A 20,428-nucleotide genomic window follows, 5' to 3' on the forward strand; every position below is an offset into this window, starting at 1 on the left:
CGTTGTAGACTACTAGACCTAATTCCAAAGCACACTCTACCCACTCCCAGGTGTAAATAACGATTTGGGACAAACTCCTCTCTCTGTGACAGAAACAAGAAATGCCACAACTTTTGTAACAATGGTTCAAAAGGAAACAAAAAACTTCACAAAATAACTAAAAATTAGAAAATTAAAAATTGAGCTAAATAAATGTTTTAAGAAGCTAAAACGACACACACACAAAAGAAATCCCAATCTGTTTGCTATAAGGTCACAACAACATTCTAAACAATAACAACAACAACAACAACAACAACAACAACAACAACAACAACAGTGTAACGTAAATAATGTAAGGCCCCAAAAAAGGACCTGCAAAACCAACAGAATATATAATGACTAAATACTGAGATTTTTTTCCTGTGTTTTGTCCTCACTTAATTTTTGAGGAAAACCAGAATGTGTTGGTCTGATTTATTCCATCTGACACACACTCTTGCTTATGTTTGTTTTGGAAGAAAAAGTGGTGTTAAGCCAGTTTCAGTTATTTTAAATGTTGGAGACCATAAGGGCTCTGTGTGTTTGCTAAATGTAACATACCTTTTAGTGCTTCCCACAGCTACGTGTGCCACAATCTTTTTTGTTACCCTGTTTAAGTGTGTTTTTTAGACGGCTGATAGCTGGCCTTCCTCTTGTCGTTATCCCCCAGTGCCTGCCAGAAAGTGATTATTACTCTACTCCACTTATGCTACACATACTGTTGCTAACATAACCCAGATTGTGTTTACAAACATGTAAATGCACAGTAAAAGGTAAATTTGTCCTAACATCGACTGTACTGGACTGTTGTGATGATTGGTCAACGGACTGAAAAACTCACTTTCGTACGTTTGTATGTTGGAAAGAAGTGATTTGCAGAGTCGCCCGGCATACAAAGACGCTGATTGGTCCATTCTTGAATGCCAGCAGGCCAATTCGTGGTAGCGATAACAGCGCTGATTGGCCATAGCTCTCAATTCTTGGTAGAATCTTGGTAGCAGACGGAAACGTGATTTGCTGGCTGGAGGACATAGAGCGTTAGTCTATGTTCGGTAAACAAGAGGTCACCGAAATACGCCCGCGAGCGCGGTATCGAATCCCGCTCGCTCCCTTGTATGGCAGCTAAAAACTCATTACCTGAATCTGATCAGCTGTCTTGTCTCCACTCCCATTACTCCATGTATTCATGTAAAGGTTCATTAGTTACTTTTACCATACTGCTGGGTAGGTTGTGAATAAAATAAAGGGATCAATAAAGTTCTTAACTATAAATTCGTAATTCATTCTTTGTTTATATTATTATACTTTGTAACAGAATCAAAATCTTCAAAGTAACTCATGGTATCAAATCAATGAAGTGAATTAAGAGTTTAACAGTAATATTTGCCTCCGAAATGTAGTGAAGTTGAAGTATTAGTTCAGTAAGGAGCATGCAAGTACATAATCGTACAGTACATCAATAGATGTACTTAATATAGAATAGTACTTATTATCAGAATCAGAAGTACCTTATTTATCCCAAACTGGGAAATGTTGGCGTAATAATGAAAGTGAAATATTATGATGAAAAAACAAAACAGAAACATCCAAACTTGTTTTTATATTTAAAACAACAATAATAATTACAACAACAACCACAACAATTATTAAAATATTACATTAACGTCTCAAATTACAAACGGTGCAATAAACAGTGCAAAATATAACAAAACGAAAAAGTAGTAAAATTAAATAACAAATATTATAAAGAAGTTAAAACACAGAAACATCCAAAAAAGTCACAACAACATTCATAATAACAACAGTGTACCATAAATAACATAACACATAACTAACTAAATAGTGCAATAAATTGTAAATAAATAAAGTGTAAAATAAATAAGAAAATGAACCACCCTCCCCCTACTCACAAAATGTAATCATTTAAGGGGCATCTGTTCGTTTGTTTTTCCCATACCCTCTTTGCTCCAGCATAGCCCTCCATTCCTCATAGGACTGGCTCTCTGATGCTTCACAGTACCAATTGCCAAAGAACTGTAAATGGGCAGGTGGCTTCCTCCCTTCCTGGCACTTTTTACAAATGATTCTGTCTGTCTTTTTTACATACTTTCTTTTGCCCTTTCCAGATTGCTCCCTTTCTTCTTTTCTTTTCCTGTACTGCTGTGTTGAGTACGGTATGTTCGCTTGACCTGATGTTAGCGCCTGAGTAGCTGCTGGAGACAATGGCATGTTGAGAAGCACCATTGGTGAGCTTCCAGGCGCAACCTGTGAGGGTCCAGGCATAGATGGTACCATATAGGGAATTGAGAATGGTGGTGCTGGTGCAAGGAAGGGACGTCCATAGTATTGAAGTGGAGGTGGTGGTGGTAGGACCTGCGAGATGGCCAATGGTCTCAATCCCTTCTTGAGCTTTGCCTCACCAGCAGTGTATGGTGGCACAACAAAGATGTGAGGCTGAGCCAAACTGCCGGGATACAGAGATGGCCCTTTCTGCATGGCCACAGGAAGCTTCTCAGGTCCTGCCATTTGTGCGTCAGGAGCTAGGATACCCTGCTTCAGGATCTGAGGTTCCTGAGACCTGCAACGCCTGCTGAACCTTGGAAAACATGAAACAATCAATATTAATAAACAACTTGGCTAAGTATTACAGTGTCAGTACACATGTATCGCAGTATGCTTGTTCACTCACCCTTGTGTGACAGTTGCAGCATTGACTTCTGGGAGCTGGATGGTGGTCTCACTCATCAACTTGGCGTTGGTGATCCTACACTCTCGGATGTGCTTATAAGCACGTGTCACCATTTTGAATCTTGAGACCCCCACTCTGTCTCAGCGCACACTATTTGGGTAGAGCTGACAGAGCTTTGTGAAGATGGCCTCCACCACTCGGTTGCAGTCTGGCCACTGTGCGGGACTGTGAGCCCCAATGAAGCACCTGCAAATCCAACAGAATACTTTTACTAAAGATTGATATTTGTTTTTACTTTTCTGTGGCTTGATAAAGTTACGAGGGTAACCGAGAAAGTGTTGGTTTGATTTATTCCATCTGACACACAGCCTTGCTTATTGTACGCCTCCTACGTAATTGTTTGTTTTGGACTCAAGGAAGTTCAAGTTAATAAGGATCCTTTCATAAACGTGGCTGCACTAATTAAGGTGGAGTTAGTTTTTGAGCCAGTTTCAGTCTTTTTAAATGTCTCTGTGTTTACGTAATGTAACATACCTTTTAGTGCTCTCCACACCTGGTGACACAATTTGAAGTAACCCATCAGGTGTCCTCTGTTGGATGGATCTCCATGTTGCTGGGTTGTGGCTCTTCTGGCCTTATCCTTCACTTCCTCTGGGGAAAGAGGTCGCATCCAAGGTCTGCCTTTGTTCTTTCCTTGACCATCGTAGCTTCCAATGTGTCTGTAAGGTTCAGACTGTCGTCAGCCCGTTTTCTAAAGCATGGTTCCCTCTAGAAATGAGGAAATACAAATATAAAAATAAAAAAACCCAGAGAAATAGATCATTTATAGTAAATATTTATTAAACAAGCTGTAAAAGAAGAGATAGTACAAAACATTACTGAAGGCAACTGTGTATATTATCCTACTACAAGGGCTCTCCAGAAATAATAATGTATAATGACATATATTTTTGAACAGGCTAAAAATCTTATGTAGTATAAAACATTGATACACAGAGGAATACAACATGAAAAAGATACAAAATGTGATTAAAACACAGCAGTAATCTAGCTGCCAGTACACAACAGAGAGCTGTCACCATACAGTATGTATAGTATGCTAATGGAGGCAATGATGAAAACTGCATTGTAACTTCCCCCTCTCCCCGGGTCATGATTCACAAGTGAGGTTTAGTATTTAAATGAATGGGAAAATAAAAACGGGTGTCCGGTTATAATCAAGGGCAAGACTTTGCTCTTGGCTGTTGGTTTTATTTGTTTCTCTTGCTGTTAAAGCTCGCTTAAAGACTAAATGAACTTTTAACACACGTCAGACGGAGAAAAGAAAACACCGGAGACGGTGGAAGATTAACGGTAATGTCCCTGAGCAACATGTTCTTTACATGAAATATATCTGTATATAAGACAGTTTATAAGCGTTGACAATGTGTTTAGAATATGTACTTACTTTCGCATTGTTGGGAAAAAGTGATTCTCTCACTAACCGGCATCTTCGGACTATACTGAGACGCCAATTGATAAATTCTTGGTTGAATCTTGGTTACGATACGAGCGCTGATTGGCCAGAGCTCTCAATTCTTGGTTGAATCCAAGACGAAAACGTGATTGGCTGGCTGGTGGAGAATATTTCCAAGGCACGACTTTATGATTATTAGGACAAATAAAAAGCTAAAATCTTGCCTAGGGCAGCAAATTGGTCAAAGCCTACCCTGACCCTAGCTCTCAATTCTTGCTAGAATCTTGGTAGCAGAAGGAAACGTGATTGACTGTCAGATGTCAGTGAGTACGCCAGGGTGTAGGGGCAGGGGGCGGCTTGGAATCGGGCCTTAAACTTCAGAACCTGTTGTGCACGGTCTTTTAGTGCCCCAAATTTCACACGGCGGAAGCTGTTGGGTATGGTCTTTTAGCGCCCCCTAGTGGTCAACATTTCACAATGCAGGTTCCAAAAGTAATTTTACTATTATATATTGTGAATCCAAGGTGAGATGTGGTAAAATGTCATTGGTGTTAATATAAAAATACTAAAATAAAATACTATCATGGTCTCAATTCAAATAGTACAGGCCAGACAACATGCAACAGGTGGCTCCGTGGCGCAATGGATAGCGCATTGGACTTCTAGGTTTACATGTAGTAATTCAAAGGTTGTGGGTTCGAGTCCCACCGGAGTCGAATTTTTGATTCAGCATTTTCATGGTCACATGGTATCGGACTAGCCATCCTTTAATGACAAGCACAAAAACAACCCTTTACAGTAGTCTGTCTAATCCTTTACTTTTTTCAGCGTAGGGTAACGTTGGATAGTGTTTAGCGTGCAACCAACGTCCACGTTACCATCAATAAGCGTATGTTATTATCTGTACTACATAGTTTAGTAATCTTTAAATTAAATGTTATTTGTTATCAATTTATTTGACGTGTGGCTAAGGTTAACGTCAATGAGGTATTATTTTAAACTATATAATACATCCATGGTAAACGTGTCTAAGGTTATATTCAACTTTTTGTTAACTTTGCAAGAAACAATCAAGTTAGTTTCCGATTGTATATTTGAAATTGGAAAACAATTAAATGAATTAAATAATAATACACTAACTAACTAATTAATTAATTAATATAGAGATAACCCACTATCAACAAAATACGAAAACCCATGTCTTTACGGATTCATGTTACTACAGTACAATGTGTATTTAAATGGCCTTTGATAGAGATGAACACTATGACTTGTTTTTATGTGGGAAATACTGACACACTGTAGTAATACTTTGAAGGGAAAAAGCACTTTCTTCCCCAGCTACCGTCAAGATTGCAGCCAATCGGTACAACATTGTAGCCTAGCTGTTTCTAGACGAGACCAAATCGTGTTGCACCGGGTGTAACCAGCGAGCTAACGTTAGGCTAGTTAGATGTAGCTAGCTAGCTTTAGGTTCTTGTCGGTATACGCAGCTGTAGAATGAACACAATACACCACATTGTCGAGGGACACTAACCAAACTCGCTGGTGTCACTTTATTTCATCAACACACTGCTGTTGTCGTCGATGTCTTCTGTTTAGTTGTCTTTATCATTTGCTTTCCCGTGTCAGTCGGTTAGCTAGTTAGCCTCTTCAGCTAGCTAAGTACAGTAGCGTATGGGTGTCAAAGTTAGCCGTGACTTCAGTGGGTGTCTGGTTGCCTGATCTCACATTTCGGACACGTCAAGGTAAACACTTAACAATCGGCGAGTTTAGAAACTAGTTCGTAAGCTAACGATTGTTTAGCCACGTATCATGCTTTTACCGTATATTACATGTGCACTGTTCAGATGGTTAACTTCGAGCAAACCTGTCGAATTTATTTACTTTAGCTCCTTTTCTAGCAATGAGCTGTTATTACCGTGACTCCCACTAGCCTTTCTGGAGCTAACTAGCTTTTAGTGTCAAGCTCAACAATATGTCAAAGTTTTCTGCAATGTATGCTGTTATGATATTGCTTTTGTTTTGTTTTTATAATTGGAAAACCTTCACATATACCTGAAAAGAACATTTAAGCTTTGTTTTTTAAGTCATGGTATCTGTGACAGTTGACCATATTTAGTTTATAGGCATTTTAGAAAACATAATCAAACCGAGTTGTTAAAATCACATGCAGTCTTTCTTTGATGTACATGAAATTACAATTTAAATACTAGTTTTGTTTGAAACATGTCCCATGTTTTAGAATCCCCACTGTTGAACTTTGACCTGTCACTCCACACCGAAAGATCAATATCAACCACCAGTATTAAATCATGCTAGTGTAGTGCAAAACTAGATATGGTTTAGTACTGAACTAATATAATCAAATATTTAATAAGAATGTATTTCTGGTGATTATTCTCTACCCAAATTCCCGAGATCACCAGTAAATGTGCTTATTACTAAGGAAGTTTAAGGAAGTGACTATGTGGCATTTTAGCTTTTAAGGACGAGTAAAATGATTAAGAAATCATTTGCTGAACAATTCTGTGGCGACATACAAATTGTTTAATCATTTCAGCCTTACAGGGACGCCTTGTCACGTTAACGTTAAATTGTTCTTTTTTTTCTTACAAGGTTCCTCAACTCTGTCTTGTTTTTGGGGGCTGTGATGTCGGAGCCGAAGAGCCCCACTCCCACCCCTGCTGGCGACACATACAAAGGATGGGTGTTCAAGTGGACAAATTACATCAAAGGTTATCAGCGGAGGTGGTTTGTCCTGAGCAATGGGCTGCTGTCCTACTACAGGTACATTTTCCAGTGGAACAGAAACATAGGCGCAAAGATAAGGCCGTTATCAGGTCACTAAAGAAACTTCTTGGCCTTTATCTGCTGTAACTACTGTTTAATTACACTGAACTAGTTGTACATTACACAGGTTGCAATCAGTCTTACATTACCACAGTACTGTACAAACATGGTTAAAACGGACATCTCTGATTATTAGGACCCAAGCCGAGATGGGACACACGTGTCGAGGCACAATCAACTTGGCGACGGCAACCATCACCGTGGATGATGCCTGCAACTTTGTCATATCCAATGGCGGGGCGCAGACGTATCACCTGAAGGCCAGCTGTGAAGTGGAACGTCAGCGCTGGATCACTGCCCTGGAACTCGCCAAAGCCAAGGCGGCCCGCATGCAGCCTGAGTCAGGTAAAACAAACAAACACACACTGGCATATGACGGGGGCGGGGAGGTATTTAGTGCACTGTAAACCTCATTGTGTGCAACGATATTGGCAGATAAGGCTCTGTGAATTCCCCTTTCAGCTGAAATGTCTTCCGTTACTGTTGCTTTTCTCTTTAACAGATGACTCCGGGGATGATTTTCCCTCGTCATCCCCGCCGGCTGCACCCGGACAGGGTGGCGGGTCACAGAATTCCGAAGTGCAGTCTGCTCTCCGAACACTAGGCAGCAAGGTGGAGGATCTCAGCACTTGCAACGACCTCATTTCAAAGCATGGCTCTGCACTCCAGAGGTCAGGCTTTACCAACTTTTTGCTTCACCTTTGCTTCCCTCAGACCAAAGTTTTTCATGTCATCTCAACTTAGAAATGAAGAATCAAAATGCACGTACTAATGTTTGACATGATAACCACGGATTGTCTTTATATCCTCATGTTGCCGTTTCATTGACATTAACTCACTGAATTGAGGCGTTGAACTATTTGCAAAAGAGCAACGACGCCTAGTTGAAACCATCAAACCTTTAGCTAATTGTGATTTTCACTTTGTTTCGCTTATACATTGTTGTGCCTTATCATATATATTTCAGGTCTTTATCAGAACTGGACAGTTTGCGTCTTACTGGAGAAGCTGGGGAAAAGATCCGTCAGGTGACAGAGAGGGCCACGCTGTTTCGTATCACCTCTAATGCCATGATTAATGTAGGTGTTGCTTCCTTTGTCTTCATATTTTTTCTGCCTTGTGATTCATGTATAATGTGTCATTAAAACTGGGTTATGTAAAGCTATACTACATGCAATCTGTACTCTGTGAAGGCCTTAATAACTTAGCTCATATTTATTATATCTTGGGTTTTAACGGTTCTATTTTGACCCAGTTTGATGTGTTTCCCCCCTCAGGCATGCCAAGACTTCCTTGCGTTGGCTCAGGCTCACAGCAAGCGATGGCAGAAGGCGCTTCAGGCAGAACGGGACCAGCGGGTCAGGCTGGAGGAGACTTTAGAGCAACTGGCCAAGCAGCACAACCACCTGGAGCGAGCGTTCAGAGGGGCCTCACAGTCCAATGCTACTGCAGACAACAAAAGTAAGACGTGTCTCTGAACACGTGATAACAAACAAAACAATGGTTCTCGGCAATAAGGGTTTTTATTTCAATATATGAATCTGTAAAAAAAACCACTAGGGTTTAGTAAATGAAGAATTGTGTTGAGTCTCTACGTTATATAACACTTTAAGGTTCTGCTGGCCCGGGAAAAGGTGAGGCCAGCGATGAGGACGAGGACCACGAGTTCTTCGATGCCATGGAGGAGGCTCCTGAGTTTATCACTGTACCTGCAGACCCCCACTTTCACAAGTAAGTGGACGCTCCCCTGCACCTCTCACCCCCCTCCACATAACATTTGAATCACAAAACGGCAGTCTCACGCTCTCTGTCTTCGGAAATTAAACAGTATTCCCGGCAATGGCATGCTTTGAAGAAATAGGAGAATGAACAAAGCTGTAATTTATGAATCAGGTGTTTCCCGCACATGCAGTCATACATGGTAACATATTACATTTAATTCCTCCAAGCCTTGTTTTTCGCTCAAGACATCTACAGTATTTATTGAAATTTTTTTTGGATGAGTAAGTTTCATGTGATATCTTGCTGTATTTCCTTGTACGTCAAACTGACTGGAACCATAAACCTTCCCAGACACTGACAGATATCCTTTTCATTTCATTACAGAAGGTCAAGCAGTAATATCAGCGGTTTCAACAGTGAAATGTGTCCTGACGATCAATCGGTAGGTTTCACTCTGACCTCTGGGTTGACTGTTAAAAGAATGGTTCGCTGTTTATAAGGTAAAACATAGTGAACTACGGGTGGCACATTTCCAAATATTAAAGCTTTGATTGTGCTACACTCATAATAAATCAGATCAGATACATGTTTTTCAAAACGCTGATGGTTTGGTTTTAAAAGCGCTTATTTCCCCACACTTATGTGCTTGTTATTGACTTGAATTTTTTGCGTTTTAGCTCAACGAGGAGCCTCTAGCGATGAACCAGGAATCCCCCTCTCAGGAGTTGATGCCGCTGAAGAAGCGGCGGACACGCATTTCCGACAAACCCAACTATTCTCTCAATCTGTGGAGTATCATGAAGAACTGCATTGGCAAAGAGCTGTCCAAAATCCCAATGCCTGTGAGTATTTCTAATAGGTTACTAGAGATCAAATGTCATTTACAGGAAGTTGGCATGACCAATAAGTACTCCTCCTTTTTCTTTTCAATTCTTTGTGTCGTCAAAGCAAAAATGCATACGTTCAAACAAGCTAATAGCCGCGTTTACAAGAGAGCAGTGATTGCTATCTGGCACAAAAGCACCAATGTGATGCCAGGTAAAAAAAACAAACAGCAATTGTCTGCATGTCATCGGTGCTTGTCGGACAACATTCTACCAGAGCCATCCAAGTGTAAAATAGCTCTCCAGACAATTAAACGGAAAAAGTTGTGTTAATCGGTAGATAAGCTGTGAATTATCCCCCCCGTCTTTATTTAGCTTTCTTTTGTTGTTCTTTTGTTCAGAAACTATCTGCTATAGCGTGCAAGTTTTATCTTCTTTAAAAAAAAAAATCCTTTGAGAGGCTTGGTCTGTAAACAGTCCAACAGTTCACACAATGAAAAGTTAATAAACAAAATACAAAGATTACAACCAGCATGGGGCGCTAAACATTAACAAATCAAATGAAACAAATGAAATAAACTATATAAAGGACATAATCCAAGTTATGAATAAAATTGAAGCTGGACAAAAGCACTACAAATCAGTCCCCGAAATCACATAACCATTGTTAACAGCGGTCCTTCTTATTATATATCCGTCATAACAAGGACTGCTGGACTGTGGAACGTGGATTTAATAATTGATGCTTATTTACCCTTTGTTAAACTAGTACATCTCCCACCTCCTGCTCTCTCTCCATTTTCAAATCCCAAAACGACAAACAAAACATATATCTCTTCCCACTGGCATTTCCACCCTGATTACACGACACATCCACTGTTTCTATTGATTATATTGTCTTGTTTTTGTTTTGTATATCTTGTAAAGTGACCTTGAGAGCGTTGAAAGGTGCCTGTATGAATAAAATGTATTATTATTATTATTATATCCTTTAGAAAAACCATAGTCAAATAATGATTTATATATTTCCTGTCATATTCATCATGATTTTATGATTGTTTTTCATGTTCAAGAATATAATAATAACTTCAAGGTGTCAAGGTTTGTTGGTAATGATGCTTCTATACTGTTATCAGAATTTAGACAATATCACTATTAGCCGTAAATGAGCCTGCATTGGTAGGGCTCATATATGTTATATGACGTACAGTATGTCAGGTCATATAAGTGAATGCCCTGTATGCCCTCTGAAAAGACAGTTAGAGTATACATTTATATTTCAAACATTGTTTCATGGGCACTGAAAATGATAAGGATTGCACACACGATTCACATCTGAGTGATTCTGCTCTCCAGGTAAACTTCAACGAGCCCATCTCCATGCTGCAGCGGCTGTCCGAGGACCTGGAGTACCACGAGCTGCTGGATAAGGCCTCCAAGTGCCAGAGTTCCCTGGAGCAGATGTGCTACGTGGCCGCCTTCTCCGTGTCCTCCTACTCCACCACCGTCCACCGCACAGGCAAACCCTTCAACCCCCTGCTGGGAGAGACGTACGAGCTGGACCGCCGGAGAGATAGCGGCTACCGCTCCCTCTGCGAGCAGGTGAGGGGCGAGCGTGCACGCAGATATACAGGGAAGTGAGAGCGAGCCATGCCAGGAAGGAAGAACTTAAAAAATCCCTACAGCTCAGCATTTTCTCGGTGTTTTGCTTCCTTTAACTGATTTTTTTTTTGGATGCACAAAGAGGAAGCATTTGTACGTGTCAACTAATCAAACCAGGAATAAGCAGAGGTGAAATAAAGTAGAGTGTAGGAGTACTGTAGAAGTAAGAGTCCTGCAATCAAAACGTACTTAAAGTACCAGAAGTTTAACTAATTGGTCCATTTCGGAATACTATGTCCTATGTTTTGATTATAATTATGGATCATTAATGTGTTCTCAAAGCTGGTAAAGGTGCTGCTAGTTTTAATGACTTTGTATACTGCAGGGTAGCTGCTGAATTTACTCCAGGTGGATTCAAGTCTGATTTAAGGGTTAATTATATTTCACATCATTAATCCTAATCTGCAAAGTTACTAAAGATACAACTCAAATGTAATGGAGTAGAAGTACACCATTCACCTCTGAATTGTAGTGGAGTAGAAGAAAAAAGTAGCAAACAATGTGTGATAAAGTACCTCAAAACTGTACTTAAGTACATTATTTGAGTAAATCTACTTCACTGGGAATAAGAGGGCATGTTTCGAATCAGATCAAATGATCATTTTCTCATAAACGGGTCAGAGGAGTGATGGTATACCAAGCATACATGAAAAAGGGAACGATGTTAAAGGCAGAGGCAGGAAATGTATTTGCTAAGGCTTAGTGTTGGAACATTAGACCGGCTAAAAGGTTTACATTTCCACAATCCCAAGAAATAAATCCAGTAGAAAAACTAATCCAATAAATGTTGCTAAACCCGGTGATGACAAAGGATGTATTAAAACATGAGGTTTGATGTTTATTTTGTATATTTATTGTATTGTTTATTTAGTCACAAAGCTTTCAATAAAAATGAGCAAGTAAGTGATATGATTAAACCCTATTGTAGTCATTATATTTGCAGGATTCATTTCTCATGGAGTTTAATAATAGCGTTGTTATGTTTAATTGCTCTGCCAGTTCTTCTGTCTGTAATGTGAGTCATAGCTATTAGAGGGAAACTCGAAACCGATACACAAATAGCACAAAGGGAAAGCGCATTATCTCTCAAGTGTTCTTTTTATTAAGTAATCGACGTATCCTTTCTTAACCTCTCGCTCAGGTGAGTCACCACCCCCCTGCGGCAGCGCACCATGTGATCTCGGATCGCGGGTGGACTCTGAGGCAGGAAATCACCGTCGCCAGCAAGTTCAGGGGGAAATACCTGTCCATTATGCCTTTAGGTGAGAGACGTTGCTGCTTGGGAACATGTTTGGCATTCCTTGCGGTTGTTTGTTGATGTACAGTGGGGCAAAAAAGTATTTAGTCAGCCACCAATTGTACAAGTTCTCCCATTTAAAAAGATGAGAGAGGCCTGTAATTTTTATCATAGGTATAGCTCAACTATGAAAGACAGAATGGGGAAACAATCCAGGAAATCACATTGTAGGATTTTTAATGAATTAATTGGTAAATTCCTCTGTAAAATAAGTATTTGGTCACCTACAAACAAGCAAGATTTCTGGCTCTCACAGACCTGTAACTTCTTCTTTAAGAGGCTCCTCTGTCCTCCACTCGTTACCTGTATTAATGGCACCTTTTTGAACTCGTTATCAGTATAAAAGACACCTGTCCACAACCACCAAACAGTCATACTCCAAACTCCACTATGGCCAAGACCAAAGAGCTGTCAAAGGAGACCAGAGACAAAATTGTAGACCTGCACCAGGCTGGGAAAACTGAATCTGCAATAGGTAAGCAGCTTGGTGTGAAGAAATCAACTGTGGGAGCAATTATTAGAAAGTGGAAGACATACAAGACCACTGCTAATCTCCCTCCATCTGGGGCTCCACGCAAGATCTCACCCCGTGGGGTCAAAATGATCACAAGAACGGTGAGCAAAAATCCCAGAACCACACGGGGGGACCTAGTGAATGACCTGCAGAGAGCTGGGACCAAAGTAACAGAGGCTACCATCAGTAACACACTACGCCGCCAGGGACCTAACTCCTGCAGTTCCAGACGTGTCCCCCTGCTTAAGCCAGTACATGTCCAGGCCCGTCTGAAGTTTACTAGAGGGCATTTGGATGATCCAGAAGAGGATTGGGAGAATGTCATATGGTCAGATGAAACCAAAATAGAACTTTTTGGTAAAAACTCAACTCGTCGTGTTTGGAGGAGAAAGAATGCAGAGTTGCATCCAAAGAACACCATACCTACTGTGAAGCATGGGGGTGGAAACATCATGCTTTGGGGCTGTTTTTCTGCAAAGGGACCAGGACGACTGATCCGTGTAAAGGAAAGAATGAATGGGGCCATGTATCGTGAGATTTTGAGTGAAAACCTCCTTCCATCAGCAAGGGCACTGAAGATGAAGCGTGGCTGGGTCTTTCAGCATGACAATGATCCCAAACACACCGCCAGGGCAACAAAGGAGTGGCTTCGTAAGAAGCATTTCAAGGTCCTGGAGTGGCCTAGCCAGTCTCCAGATCTCAACCCCATAGAAAATCTTTGGAGGGAGTTGAAAGTCCGTGTTGCCCAGCGACAGCCCCAAAACATCACTGCTTTAGAGGAGATCTGCATGGAGGAATGGGCCAAAATACCAGCAACAGTGTGTGAAAACCTTGTGAAGACTTACAGAAAACGTTTGACCTCTGTCATTGCCAACAAAGGGTATATAACAAAGTATTGAGATGAACTTTTGTTATTGACCAAATACTTATTTTCCACAATCATTTGAAAATAAATTCTTTAAAAATCCTACAATGTGATTTCCTGGATTTATTTTCTCATTCTGTCTCTCATAGTTGAGGTATACCTATGATAAAAATTACAGGCATCTCTCATCTTTTTAAATAGGAGAACTTGCACAATTGGTGGCTGACTAAATACTTTTTTGCCCCACTGTAGGTTTAGGGTGTGATTCGACATTGCAGTTATTTCTTTGAATAGAAACCAGTTATCACCGATCCCCAGTCACAGCTTTGTGTAAAGACAGGGAGTCGTTTAGATGTAATGCAATAAACAAACAATGGTTTGTTGTGACACTTGAAGAATATTATGTGCATTCTGTCTGTCCCCCACAGGCACCATCCACGCCATCTTTGAGAAGGCCAACAATCACTACACATGGAAGAAAGTCACCACCACAGTGCACAACATCATCGTGGGAAAACTCTGGATCGATCAGGTGAGAAATGTACACACTGAAATCACTTATGAACTGGGCCCGCATTTGAGGCTGTATAAAAAGACAAATACATGCGATAACAAAAAGCTTTGACATTGTTTACACAAAAAAGTGAGTAAACTTCTCAAGTAAAAGTCTTTTTTATATAACATTTTCCCCTTTTTGTTATGTACTTCTGTTCATTACATGGCTTTAGTAGAATGGTCCATTCTGATTGGTCAGTTCGGACATTTCAGAGTTTAATATGACAGCAGTACAGACTGCTGTTAAGCACTATGATGATTGTTGCTAAGGAGGAAAAAGAGCTTAAAAATACAGAGCGCTGGACGTCACATAAATCAACAAGAGCAGACAGACAGGAAGTAAACGCTGACAGAAACACGGTATGGGCTCTTTCGTTTTAGTGGGAAAGAAACTGAACAGACTTGGACAGTCACAGAAAACATCAATCAGAGCTGCCTTCATTTTAAATGAAGTTGTTGATGCCGGAGATCCAGCCTTGGGTGCGCTGTGGAACAGTTTTATTTCCTTATACAATCTTTTTCTAGTCAATACAATTATTTCAATTCATTTTAGGAGGTTTGTCCTTAGTTTGTTTAGTATGTGGCCGTGTAATAAGCGGGATAATGTGCAGCGAGGCGGTCACTAATGAAAAAAGAACATCCAGCCTCACATTGCACTACACTTCTTTGTTGTGTAGGTCAGTGGTTTTTTTTGTCTTGTGCCTTGAGAACATTCTATAAGAACCCGCTCACTCCTCAGTGATGATTCACCTACATTCTTTCTTGTGTTAAACTCTTTGTTATTGAACCCAACTGCTACTCAGATAGAAATCGCTTGTATAACCCTCAATAAAAAATGCATTTAAACTTGACATTAACACTTATGTTCATTGTAAAAAATTCTAACCAGTTTCAACATCTTTTGTTAAGACTAGAGCTTTACATTTTAAAATGTTTTTTTATTGTGGAAATAAATTGCAATCCCTAATCATGGAACACCTGCAATCCCCTCAGCTGTCCCTAGGGGTCCCTGTCCCACTGGTGTTGAAAGAAAATCCTTCGAAAGTGTATTTATTGTCATTCTGCCAACCCGAAATCAGAACTTAAAATGATATGATAAGTTATTTCTTTAAATCCTTCTTTTCTGTTCTGTCTGCCAGTCAGGAGAGATAGACGTGGTGAACCACACCACCGGAGACCGCTGCCACCTGAAGTTTGCTCCTTACAGCTACTTCTCCAGAGATGTGGCCAGAAAGGTGAGAAAGAAATGCACAAATTAAACCTAATAACAAATAAAATGTGATGTTTTTTAGTTGTTCATAACACTGTTTTCCTCCTTCCTTCAGGTGACCGGAGTAGTGATGGACAAGGACAGCAAGGCCCACTACGTGCTGTCGGGCACGTGGGATGAGAAGATGGAGTTTTCTCGGGTGATGCAGAGCAGCCTCGGGGGAGAGAACGGCACCGAGGGCAAACAGAAGACGGTCTATCAAACCCTGAAAGCCAGAGAGGTTTGGAAGAGGAACCCTCTACCGTAAGTCCCCGCAGGGTCCGGTGTCTGAGACGCTATCTGTCTAATTTAACCGTCTGTAGAGCAGTGATCCAGCAAAGAAGCACCAAAGAGAAATGGTTGTTGGTACAGGCTTTGCAAAGGTAGATCTAAAGATGTGGTTGTACTTAGCGGGGGGGGTCTTATATCCAAAGTCTAATACCCAAATCACAATATCTTGTTGAGTCCAATGTCGGACCGGTTTCTCTTTGAGTAATATGCCAAAGAATCTGATTCCTTTCGAGCCTGAAATTCCACCAAGGGTTGTGATCAAAGAGATAGTTGCAGTCTGGCAGAGATTAGAACCAGAATATAGACTTGCAAAGATAAAGAAACCGAGATACTAGGGTTTTGTAGAAACAATATTTCTATTTGTAATTACTCCAAAAGTAACTGGAGAGTTTAAAGGTCTATTCAGCCTTTTGATTGAATGTGTTTTTTTCCCTTTGTGCTACCACAGTGAGGGAGCAGAGACCATGTACTACTTTACCTCCTTGGCGCTGACCCTGAACGAATACGAGGACGGCATCGCGCCCACCGACAGCCGGCGCCGGCCCGACCAGCGCCTGATGGAAGAGGGCCGCTGGGACGAAGCCAACTCCGAGAAGCAGCGGCTGGAGGAGAAGCAGCGCATTGTCCGGCGGGAGAGAGAGAGGGAAGCTGCCAGCCAACGCACCTCCAGCCAGTCAGAGGAAGGTCAGTGTCCGCCGTGTGTTCACTGGGTCTGTTACCCCTTTTCCACCGAGGTGATTTAGCAGCCAGTGGCTACTTGCAAACCATTTTTAGTGTTTCACCGGTCGCTGACATCAGAATCTGCAGTGGAGCACTGAGAAATGTGGACTTTATTTGATCATTTCAGTTAAAAAGTAATGTTCATATTTCTCCTTTTGATTAATACAGTGCTGAACGTGCAAAAAGAAGCACTTAAGCAAATTATGGCATACGTTTTAAAACGCTTAATATGCACCGTGACTTTCATGAAACGCATTTCTCCGTCACGATCGGCTGTTTCCGTGAACGGCCGAATGTTGTGTCACTGTAAAAGTTGCGACCGCAAGGTATTGTGGGATAGCATTTCAAGGTCCAGCGTTTCCTAAACAAAAGGAGGTTTTTCCTATCATCTAGAGAATTCAAACAGCTCTTATCATGTTGGCCACTGAGGTACTTCTGGGTCATTTCACTCCGTTAGGAACCTCCTAAGCTATAGCTATTAGTAGCATAATGTTAGCCATGTCACTATGGAGAAGAGTATACAGTTAGGAAAGGAGATCTAGCTTCGTAGCAACATGAGCTACAGCTCCACAGCGGTCCCCACTGTTTCTAATTTAAGGGATATTCACGTGATGTCATGACCTGGCTCCTCTGGTTGGTGGAAAAAGCGAACTGCTTCTTAACTGTTTTGCAAGTTGAAAACCAACTGCAAACTAGTCCTTTCAACAGAACTCATTTCAGTGGAAAAGGGGTAAGTGTTGCCCTCTACCATGCATGGGGAAAAATCATAAAAATAAAGGGGTGAAAAAAATTCTCTGTGATCCCCTTTTCTCTTCCAAAAGCTGTCGATGAGGACTCTCTAACTGATCCATCCTTAAAAAGCAAGTACTCCTTCACTACTCACCTGACACTGCTTTTTAATTCACTTCTAATCTCCTGTCTCACTTTTGTCTCCCTTTGGTGACACCATGTTTTTTTTCCTCTTTTCCAGGCGCACCTCACGACAGCCACCTGGCACTTTGGTTCGATCGCTGTGAAGACCAGATCACGGGGGAGCAGGTCCACATCTATAAGGGAGGCTATTGGGAAGCCAAGGACCGCGGCAGCTGGGAGGGCTGTCCGGACATATATTGACCTCGTCTTTGACTGAGAAAGTGCCACGAAGAGACTGACCCTTGGAAAGCCGCCTGGTGCACGGCTACTACAAAGCCCCCCCCCCCCCATCAATTTGGACGGTTGGCTCCCTCCCGGTGGCTCTCTGTTCTAGGAGATCTCCAGGCGGTCACTGCTGTCTGATCCAGAGGAGAAAGCTGGGGTTTTTCCTCTGGCCTCATCCGGTCTTGCCGTCACGCATACGACAGGACTGGAATGAAATAATTAGCATTTGGGGGGGGCGGGGTAGTGAATGGGCAGTGCTTCCAAATCATTAGTAGATTCTTTTTTTTAGTCTCTCTGCTCAAGTGTCTCTCAGATCAGGAGCAGAAGAGGGTTTTGTGCTGATAACACCCTGTGAGATAATGCAGTGTTCCCAATCACAAGCATTGTGTGCTTTGGTAATAACTCTAAAAACAAAGGGTAAGACCTGGTTAATATATACATTTATATATGATTCAAATAATTTCATTATAATGTCAACTGGTGGCCTTCAACACATTAGTGAGGATTTCTTGTTTCTCTCTCTAATTTAGTGTCTTAATGTAACTAAGTGAAGGTTCTTTGTGTGTGTGTGTGTGTGTGTGTGTGTGTGTGTGTGTGTGTGTGTGTGTGTGTGTGTGTGTGTGAGACTGCATATCTGCTCTTCCATCACTTTACTATTAACACTGCCACTGCGCAGTATGCTGTTTAAAAGAAGGAATGATTGTCCGAAATACCGGTTGAACCTCCACACTGTCATGTGTTATAGTCAGAAGAGATACTTTCTCATTCACAAAGGCCTGAGATTACGACGGTGACCATTATGACGGCCAAAACACCCTCTCTCTTCGCCTTAGATACGAGCGACCTGCTCTCACATCACACCTGAGTGAAGGTGATGCTGACATTTGTAGCTGGTGTCTCATTCAAACTTTTGAAACGTTGAAGAAGTAGTCGTGGAAAGAGCATAGCGGAGCTGCCAAATCGCTTGTTTCAGTGGTGGGAAAATCTAGTTTCTTTCAATGAAATGATCCAAGTGTGCGGGTGTAATCATGTTTTTGGAATACGTAGTGCGCTTTTTGTGTTTAGAGGAACACAGACTAATGAGATAACCATTATGGGTGGTTAAAAGAAACCGTCTCCTGAAGTGTTCATACATTATGCAAAGTACATTTTGACACCAAAAACATGGGGTATAATGTGAGCGTGCGTGTGTGACTTTAATAATTTTGTTTGTAAGTGTACTTAAAAATGAAGAATAAAGAAACAAAGAATTTAAAAGCATTACAAATATCTATGATTTTATAAGTGTATAGGAATTCATATCGTATTGATAACTGTGAGGTAGGTTTTTTTTCGGCTCCTCATAATATTGTAAGAGGACTGTCTTCATTTTCAGAAAAAAAGGGACTTTCCAGACCTGACTGAGGGAAGACGTGACATTGCTCAGTATTTTGTGTTAACAAAGAAAAAGAATAAAGAAATGCTGCGATGTCTAAAAAAAAAAGAAGCTTTTAATACTGTTCTCTAATACCATTTGTTACATTTCCATTAACTAAGTAACATAAAATAACACTTGCCAAATCAATTTGGGAATTTCTGCCCTCATGTTTAGTAGGTACTCCAGATGGGATGACATAATGTGTCATTAAAACAATAAAAACCCAAATGAAAACACGTTGTTTCAGCCTTTTCTGTGACGAATATGTATAATGTGTTAAGTGTCAGCAAATACGGCACAAACTGACCTTTTGATTTGTGCCAGGCGTCACCGTTAAATTGAGTAAATGTTATGTAGTTATTATAAAAGTTGCAAAAGCATGTTTAAGATGATGAAGGGACCTAAATATTGTAGTATTTTAGGCTCCCTTAAAACAGGAGCCTAAAATTGCTTATAATAAGGGGATATATGAAGGGCATGTTTCAAGCTTGTTATGCAAATAAGTTATTGGGCTTTTTTTTAGCAACTAAGATTTGTTCGAAAATGTATTCAACTTTAATTGACTTCATTTATTTGAAACGTGGGCTTATTAACACGTGTTGCACTACTGTGTAACGGTTCTCAGTTGGCCCCTGGGCCGTAGTTTGGACACCCCCGCATTAGTGCAATTGTTGTTTTTGTACACTTTAGCACAGTCTGTTGTGAGTCAGTTTGGTTACAAGCGGTCCACCTCCCCTCAGAAGTATTTTGAGTGTACTTTAAATAGACAAAACTCACAAAGTAAAGATGAATTTGATTGGTAGCTTTGTTATTTGTATTTTAGAGATATGATGATAATATGCTACTTATGAATTCTTCTGGCCACGATAATTGTGATAAAATCTGATTTCCTGGGAAAAAAAATGCTAACTTTCGATAAAAGTAACAAAAAACAGAGCACATGTATTTAAAAGACAGTTAAAGTAGTTCCATTGTGAAGATTGGGTGGTACAACAGGACTAAACCTCCCATTCTAATTGGTTCTCCTGAAGTCGACCTCCTTGTATTTACAGGTTAAGATGAAATCTGTGCTCTCTTTTAATCACTAGCTGGTTCTCTTGTTATTATCCCTGCCAGAAGAGCTGGTTCTTTCACTGTCCCACACCACAGGCGCCTC

General features: G+C 40.8%; 1 protein-coding gene, 1 long non-coding RNA gene and 1 other non-coding gene across 4 annotated transcripts; 2 read left to right on the forward strand and 1 right to left on the reverse strand.

The window, feature by feature from the left end:
- Window positions 1–1,606: 1,606 nt before the first annotated feature.
- On the reverse strand, window positions 1,607–4,618 carry LOC134876083 (uncharacterized). Its single transcript, XR_010167339.1, has 4 exons — window positions 4,158–4,618; window positions 3,245–3,478; window positions 2,711–2,956; window positions 1,607–2,617 (listed from the first exon to the last, which is right to left on the reverse strand). It is a non-coding gene; the product is annotated as an uncharacterized LOC134876083 (long non-coding RNA).
- A 176-nt stretch (window positions 4,619–4,794) lies between these two features.
- trnar-ucu (transfer RNA arginine (anticodon UCU)) lies at window positions 4,795–4,882 on the forward strand. Its single transcript is given in 2 exon segments — window positions 4,795–4,831; window positions 4,847–4,882. It is a non-coding gene; the product is annotated as a tRNA-Arg (tRNA).
- A 674-nt stretch (window positions 4,883–5,556) lies between these two features.
- On the forward strand, window positions 5,557–19,508 carry LOC134875948 (oxysterol-binding protein 1-like). Of its 2 annotated transcripts, XM_063900712.1 has the most exons (17): window positions 5,557–5,914; window positions 6,786–6,956; window positions 7,156–7,364; window positions 7,522–7,690; window positions 7,987–8,098; window positions 8,297–8,480; window positions 8,633–8,750; window positions 9,126–9,183; window positions 9,419–9,583; window positions 10,922–11,167; window positions 12,369–12,489; window positions 14,332–14,435; window positions 15,598–15,693; window positions 15,784–15,971; window positions 16,447–16,682; window positions 17,540–17,578; window positions 17,689–19,508. In XM_063900712.1, the coding sequence occupies exons 2-17, from the start codon at window positions 6,820–6,822 to the stop codon at window positions 17,829–17,831; spliced, it is 2,325 nt and encodes a 774-aa protein (XP_063756782.1). In that variant the 5' UTR covers window positions 5,557–5,914; window positions 6,786–6,819; the 3' UTR covers window positions 17,832–19,508. The 2 variants fall into 2 exon arrangements, with proteins under 2 accessions (XP_063756782.1, XP_063756783.1); XM_063900713.1 differs by lacking the exon at window positions 17,540–17,578.
- The last annotated feature ends 920 nt before the right edge of the window (window positions 19,509–20,428 follow it).

This window comes from Eleginops maclovinus, chromosome 14 (assembly GCF_036324505.1).
Source record: "Eleginops maclovinus isolate JMC-PN-2008 ecotype Puerto Natales chromosome 14, JC_Emac_rtc_rv5, whole genome shotgun sequence".
In the NCBI taxonomy this organism is placed as follows: domain Eukaryota; kingdom Metazoa; phylum Chordata; class Actinopteri; order Perciformes; family Eleginopidae; genus Eleginops; species Eleginops maclovinus.

Coding starts and splice junctions, on each gene's coding strand:
- LOC134875948 (XM_063900712.1), top strand. CDS start 6,820: ATGTCGGAGCCGAAGAGCCCCACTCCCACCCCTGCTGGCGACACATAC. Junction 7,365..7,521: donor CCGCATGCAGCCTGAGTCAG/GTAAAACAAACA, acceptor TCTCTTTAACAG/ATGACTCCGGGGATGATTTT. Junction 15,694..15,783: donor CCAGAGATGTGGCCAGAAAG/GTGAGAAAGAAA, acceptor TCCTTCCTTCAG/GTGACCGGAGTAGTGATGGA.